The sequence below is a fragment of the Anguilla rostrata genome, unplaced genomic scaffold (genome assembly GCF_018555375.3).
Source record: "Anguilla rostrata isolate EN2019 unplaced genomic scaffold, ASM1855537v3 scaf1190, whole genome shotgun sequence".
Classification (NCBI taxonomy): domain Eukaryota; kingdom Metazoa; phylum Chordata; class Actinopteri; order Anguilliformes; family Anguillidae; genus Anguilla; species Anguilla rostrata.
Window position 1 is genome coordinate 37,452 of NW_026986515.1, and position 7,972 is coordinate 45,423.

Here is a 7,972-nt window from a genome sequence, read left to right on the forward strand (position 1 = left end):
TCATTGATACAACAATAATTAAATGTAACGCAATCATTAACCTATTATATTCGCAAAAGCGTGCAAGAATAAAATGATTAGACGGATTATAGCGTAAAGACATGGAGAACATAGGTGCAATGTGTGTAAGTTTCAAAAGACATCACATTTTTGAAAATCTAGTGTCTACCAGCAATAAAAGTTAGTGGCAGTAATCAGTTGTGCTGTTCTCATACAGCCACTAGATGGGGATGCAGTGTAATTCCAGTTGATGCCGTAGTTGCGTTGCTGGGAGATCGTGCCAGATGAACTGAAGTGTAGCACAGCTCGTACACGACTCCGGCACTGCTTCAGCTGTTAGCAGGTACAATATTGCAGGTCTGACCAATAATATCATGACTGGTTAGATAAAACCTTAATGTTATTTTATATACTGGTGTATATATTTAAGTTGTCCGTGACAGTTAGCTGCTTAGTTCCTCTCTGGCTCCGCTAGCTAGGTTGGGTCATGAAGTAACGTTAAGGTAGGTTGGGCTGGCTAGCTAGCTAACTCGTGCCTGTGACTGTGTGAGTCAAAGCGAAAGCTGAACTTAGAACAACGGCAACAGGTGTCAACTTGAGGGTCATGTTGTTTGATGTAAATGGTAAAGAAATGATATTTGCAAAGTGTTAATAGTTATCAAATAATTGTGTCATGTAACTGTAGTTCTGTATTTTCAAAGAATGAACTAGCTGAGGTAACAGTTCAGTGCGAGCTCAGAGCGAGCTGGCATCGCCATGGTAACCAACCGACCCTCCTAACGGCCACATTTTAAACAGCGTCGTCATGGCTACCGTCACGTTACTTTGGCGAGAGGTAAATAAGGAAGAGCGCATTTTGTATTGAATGCGGTTTTTATTTCACCTTGCTGAATATTTTAAAATTAATGTCAAAAACCCTGACAGACTGTGACTGTGTGTACATCTCAGGAATGCGTAGGTACATATATATCAACTGTCAAGGTGAACAATGTCACAAAGAATTTGTGCGTGTGTTTGTGTGTGTGTGGTCTCTCCACAGGCTGGGTTTGTGTAATCTCACAGAGGGCTGCTGTGATGTTCTGGCCTCAGTCCTGCGTTCTCCTCACTCAGAGCTGAGAGATCTGGAGCTCAGAGACAACGAGCTGCAGGATTCAGGAGTGAGAGCGCTCTCTGCTGGACTGGTGGACCCACACTGTAAACTGCATAGAATGGGGTGAGTACAAACACAAACCCCTTCAATAAATTAGGGCTACAGTGTGACTAAATACAACACTGATGTCAATGTTTCTAATGTGAAAACACACTCCACAGAACTGAAACAGCATGTTCCTGTTCTTCCTCTTGGTAGAATTCGATGACACAAATGAATGAAGAAATTAGTCCTGTTTACTGAACTGTAGTGGGGTGTAAACTCAAATGTGTTTGATAATGACTCATTCCACATTCATGTTATTTTAGTTTAACATACACAGCCCTGTTAGTTTATATTATGTTACATTACATTTATTTGCCAGACGCTTTTATCCAAAGTGACGTACAATAAGTGCATACAAAAGGTAATTGGAACAACTACAAAACACAGGTCCGATAAGGTACAGGGTTCGTAAGGTCATGAAAAACCTGGAAAAGAAAAATTTAAATTTAAAAGAAATTTAAAATGCAATTTCCAGGCCCTGGAAAAGTTATGGAAAATAATATTTTTTGAAAAGTTTTGGGAAAGTAATGGAAACACAGCTAAAGTTGCATCAAATATAATTGCTAATTAATCCAATCATAGAAATAGTATGTATAGTAATAAAACGTAAACTGGCACGTAATCTTCGCGGTATTTTGGTGGTGTGAGAAGTTAATTCGGTCTGGCTCAGTCTGTTTACAGGCAGGCCCAACAGGCACGCTTCTGCTAATGTAACAGTTAGTGAACGTAGGACCTACTGTGCCGACAATATGCCAGGGAAGTGCAGCTTCAATAATATATCAGGGCTCGAAATTAACTTTTTTACTTGGTAACACTGGTGCTCCCAATTTCAAAAGGTTAGGAGCACCCACCAAAATGTAAGGAGCACCAACAATATATGCAATAGATTTGTTATTGATAAAAAACAACAATATAACAGTACGGTTTACAAGTAACAGTTAAACTGTAAGGCCTAAAATGTGTCGACTCTTCAAGGAATTGCGTGTTATGCATTCAAACGACAAAGCGCTTCTCGTCACAATAATACCGCTAATTAAATCAACCGCCAGTAAACTGCATCAACCGGGTCGCTACACAAAACACTACGTTAGCATTTTTTTTTAAAAAGCCGTAATCGTTCGCTTCAACTTTTCAGCTTTCGATAACGCTAATAAATTGAACATAAACTTTTGTCTTCAGGTAACATTAGTTAACGCGTTAGCTCCCTGTGTCGCGGAGTGGAGTGACAGTGGAGTGCAGCGAAAGGGAGTGATTGAAGGCTAATATTAACCAATTTAAAATCAGCATTAATGGTAAGAATGTCAAGCTCACGATTGGTTAGAAGGGTCACCGTCAGCTCACAAGGGACATACTGAGTGTACTAACTAGTGAATGTACGGAGAAAGAGACGTTCGACTGGAAAAAGAAAAAAAGTCGCACCAGAACAATTATTTGCACTCCCACAAATGCTCCCAATTATATTTCGACGTCGATTTCGAGCCCTGTTTGAGACATTGACAAAAATGTTAAACTATTCAAATTAAAATATGAGAGAATGTATCTAAGTGTGTCTGTCTGGTGTTTATTTGTTTTAGAGATGCACCATATGTTTCAGATGCAGACCTAATTTTACTTAGTGTTACAATAAATAATTTTAAATCGCCCCGCTGAGATAAAGTCATTTGTTTTGGTCATGGAAATTCAGTTAAAGGTCATGGAAAAGTCATTGAAAATAATTGGTGAAAAAGTGTATGAACCCTAAAGGTACAAAACTTTGTACGTTTCATAGCCATGAACACATAAAGTCCAGTTCACACAGTGAACATTACTATGACCTAACCTATGCCAAGTCAAACTAGGAGGCATTACAAGCAACATCTAGACAATGATACAAGGCACAATAAGTTCTGGATGGAGGTACATGTAACATGAGTGGCACAGGAGGTACATGTGTAGAAATAGGTGGATTTAAGTGATAGAAATGATCTACAGAGTGGTGATAGTTATTCCAGGTATAGTCTGAAGAGATGCATCTTCAAACCACGGCGGAAGATGGGTAGTGAGGGAGAGGTTCGTAGAGTTCGTTCCACCACTGGCTAGGGTGGAGAAGCTCCGTGGTAGAGACAAGATTGAACCCTTTACCCGGATGGCAGGGGGTGCAAGGCAGTGGTCAAGTGGGCGTATAGGATTTAATCATGTGCTGTAAGTAGACGGGGGCCGTCCTGTTGGCTGCAGTGTAGGTGAGGGTCTAACACACACAGCCCTGTTAGTTTATATTAATGTGTGTAAGGTGTGTAACACACTGCTATGTGTTTGACACACACAGCCCTGTTAGTTTATATTAATGTGTGTAAGGTGTGTAACACACTGCTATGTGTTTGACACACACAGCCCTGTTAGTTTATATTAATGTGTGTAAGGTGAGTAACACACTGCTATGTGTCTAACACACACAGCCCTGTTAGTTTATATTAATGTGTGTAAGGTGTGTAACACACTACTATGTGTTTGACACACAGCCCTGTTAGTTTATATTAATGTGTGTAAGGTGTGTAACACACTGCTATGTGTTTGACACACACAGCCCTGTTAGTTTATATTAATGTGTGTATGGTGTGTAACACACTGCCATGTGTTTGACACACACAGCCCTGTTAGTTTATATCAATGTGTGTATCGTGTGTAACACACTGCTTTGTGTTTGACACACACAGGCCTGTTAGTTTATATCAATGTGTGTAAGGTGTGTAACACACTACTATTTGTTTGACACACAGAGCCCTATTAGTTTATATTAATGTGTGTAAGGTGCATAACACACTACTATGTGTTTGACACACACAGCCATGTGTTTGACACACACAGCCCTGTTAGTTTATATTAATGTAAGGTGTGCAACGCACTGCTATGTGTTTGACACACAGAGCCCTGTTAGTTTATATTAATGTGTGTAAGGTGTGTAACACACTGCTATGTGTTTGACACACAGAGCCCTGTTAGTTTATATTAATGTGTGTAAGGTGTGTAACACACTGCTATGAGTTTTACACACATAAACCTGTTAGTTTATATTAATGTGTGTAAGGTGTGTAACACACTACTATGTGTTTCACACACACAGCCCTGTTAGTTTATATTAATGAGTGTAAGGTGTGTAACACATTGCTATGTGTTTGACACACACAGCCCTGTTAGTTTATATTAATGAGTGTAAGGTGTGTAACACATTGCTATGTGTTTGACACACACAGCCCTGTTAGTTTATACTAATGTGTGTATGGTGTGTAACACACTGCCATGTGTTTGACACACACAGCCCTGTTAGTTTATATTAATGAGTTTAAGGTGTGTAACACATTTCTTTGTGTTTGACACACACAGCCCTGTTAATTTATATTAATTTGTGTAAGGTGTATAACACACTGCTATGTGTCTAACACACACAGCCCTGTTAGTTTATATTAATGTGTGTAAGGTGTGTAACACACTGCGATGTGTTTGACACACACAGCCCTGTTAGTTTATATATAGGATATATAGGATATTGCCTCACCGAAATTTAATAACATGTATTCCAAAGCAATGCTACCCAATATTTCCTCAATTCTTTCAAGTCACTTGGCCCTGTGTTTTGTAATCTTACCATATTACAATGTCAGATCAAAGTGTCAAATATTTCGTATTGCCTCATGGAACACATTGAAATTCATGTAGAAAACTGCTGGTCAGTCACTACAGGAAGCATATTTCTCCAGAAAACATATGTTTATACTTGCTTCTGAACTGAATTTCACTAAATGTACAAGTGATTGTATATTTGCAACGTACAATAAATACATGTAAAATACATATTGTACATACATACATAGAGAACTTCTTTATCCCCATGGGGACATTTCCCTCGCAGCATGTTACATTCACATTTATGAACAGACGTTTATACCAAGAAACATACAATCATTCACGCAACAGAAAAGCTGGCCACCAAAATACATACATACCAATACAAATTGGACATATAGATGCCTATTCAATCAATCATGACTGTGAGAAAGCCATCCACACATATGTTTGGCCTGTCCATGTACTGCACGCTTATATACACACAGGGCCAAGTGACTTGAAAGAATTGAGGAAATATTGGGTAGCATTGCTTTGGAATACATGTTATTAAATTTCGGTGAGGCAAGATAGCCTATATTGTTTGTAGTACCGTAACTTGGCGTCATTTTGATATCAATAATTTTGAGTAACTTGGCATTTTTGTACGTTGAAAACGTGTTTTTTATGAGATATCATGTCTTTTTGCAAAGCGTTTTATTACGAGAGTGAGAAATGGGAAGTGACCCTGTAAGAAACGGTTGTGGATTATGGCTATCATTGTGTGAATTTGTACAGTCTGATGAGCGTGTACGTTTAGCAGTTTCGGTTTGCTATATATGTAAAACAGTGGCTGTGACAAATAGTGCGGTGGCGTAATTGTAAACGCATCAGAAAAGGTGAAATATGGCCAGTGTAGCTATGTAGGCTACTCACGGATTTGACGGGCATCCAACGAGCCTTGATTGACAAAAGAATCAGCAAGCCCGTAGAATTAGAGCTGCCTAGGTCGCAACTTGTGTACCCTTCTGTCCTGCTCCGTTGTCTGTTATTTTGTGAAGATGCACTTTTAGTGTTTGTAAGGTTTATAAGGCATTTTTATAGGCTTATCTGCAGGTAGGAATCCTCTTTGCTGTTTTGTTAAGGTAGAACCGGAAAAGTTGATAGTGGAGAATAGGAGCAGACGCATATGTCCCAGCAGGCTTAACAAGTGTGAGATAAATTAGGCGAAATGATGAAATTGCGTAGTTGAAACAATATGTTTTTTAGCAGAATGGGCATGTAGGTGAAGGTTGACATGATCACAGACTATAGTGCGAAGTAAATGAAGTGACCATGAGCGAGCTTAGTTTCCTTATCAAACGGTATATAACAGTTTGTATTTAACGTTAGTTGTTTAAGTGGAGGGTTAAATAACATGTGCAATCTATTGCACTAATGTGTTTTTCTCATGTTCAGTGCTGGTAGTTATACTTATGAGTGAATCATGATTTTAAATGTAATGTTTTAAAGCGGAGTTGCAGAACGTACATACGTAGTAATTGTTTGTAGCCTATGTGGCTAGATAGAGAACAGGGCGAGGTAACATGAATGTAGAAACGTGGCGTTTGCTGATAAGAAGGTTTTGTACGGTAGCCAAGTGAAGAAATATAGTTAGTAGAAATGGCACAGCGGTGAACTGGTGTAACTTTTTAATAAAAGGAATACATTTGCCGTCATGAAATGCATATGGGTGGCCGTGAGTGAGTTTTGGTAAAGCAAATATAACCGTAAGAAAACGTTAGTGTAAAAGAGGAAATTATCTGCCTGAGGGCGAGTCGGGATTCAAGCCTTAAACCGGAGGTTTACCAGTCTGTGACTTTGTTAGTGCAGCACCATGCCATAGCTATGCAATGCGTGACATATCATTAGCAAACCTGCCGGTGGTTTTAAAGAAGAACACAGGCCAGTAATCACAGAAGAGCTCCCGTTGAATCCATATGGCTTAGCAATATTGTAGCCGGTTAATAACTGAACGGTGAACGGCGGGTAGATATGGTGCAAAAGCAATAATTGATAAGCAGTAGACAATAATTAGTGAGGGTCGAAGCAGGTTAAAGAAACACGTTCCTAGCTGGGCTTGAACCTACGACTTCGTGTTCCCAAGACTGTAACCTTGCCCACTAGGCCACAGGCAGACTAGCTGTTTAAACTGGAAATGTTTCAGAGTAAAAAGGAATGGGTATTTTGCGTGTGTATGCGCGTTTTTGATTGGGTCGTGTAGGTGGAGGAAGATTTGGCTGGTGTCAGTGAAATGTCCAATGGGGAGACATGTTGTTAGTGGGATAGGCGGCAGGAAAAATAAGAATGAGCGGAAGAAGAAGAAGAAGAAGAAAGAGAAGAAGAAGAAGAAGGAGAAAACGCAAAATCCCCTTAGTTTGGAGCTTTATTGTGTGGACATGTGAAGTTGTTTATGAATTCTGTTTGTTGAAATGGGGTCAGAATGTACAGAATTTAATGTTTTTAAGGGCTGAGTGTCTGTGGCTGTTGTGGTTATTTCTGTGAGGAACCCTGAAAAGTGCCAAACTCTCGGTGCTGTATAGGTATGGGGCATGCCCCCGCCAAGGCGTAACTTGGCGGGATGGCATACCTGCCATCCCAATTAATGTGTGTGAGGGGTGTATGTCCTTCTCTCTGCAGGCTGTCAGGCTGTGGAGTCACACAGAGAGGCTGTGATTCTCTGGCTTCAGCTCTGTGTTCAAACTCCTCACACCTGAGAGAGCTGGACCTGAGATACAATCACCCAGGAGACTCAGGAGTGAGAGCGCTTTCTGCTGCTAAACTGGACACACTCACACTGCTGTAAGTACAGAGAGTTTCCACACTGCACCTCACACACACACACACACACACACACACACGCACACACACCTGAGAGAGCTGGACCTCAGCTACAATCACCCAGGAGGCTCAGGAGTGAGAGCACTGTCTGCTGCTAAACTGGACACACTCACACTGCTGTAAGTACAGAGAGTTTCCACACTGCGCCTCACACACACACACACACACACACACACACACCTGAGAGAGCTGGGACCTGAGACACACCCAGGAGGCTCAGGGAGTGAGAGTGTTGTCTGCTACTAAACTGACACACTCACACTGCTGTAAGTAAAGAGAGTTTCCACACACCTCACACACACACACACACACTCACAC

At 40.5% G+C, this 7,972-nt stretch overlaps 1 protein-coding gene across 1 annotated transcript in view; it reads left to right on the forward strand.

Annotated features, from left to right (window-relative positions):
* The window catches only part of LOC135247279 (ribonuclease inhibitor-like), a gene marked incomplete at its 5' end in the record, with an annotated part of 35,692 nt that extends 27,866 nt beyond the window's left edge, over window positions 1-7,826 (forward strand). The window contains 2 exons of the mRNA XM_064320576.1: window positions 1,040-1,213; window positions 7,454-7,826. Coding sequence (XP_064176646.1) covers window positions 1,040-1,213; window positions 7,454-7,619 — 340 coding nt within the window. The remainder of the gene's footprint in view (window positions 1-1,039; window positions 1,214-7,453) is intronic.
* Window positions 7,827-7,972: the final 146 nt, after the last annotated feature.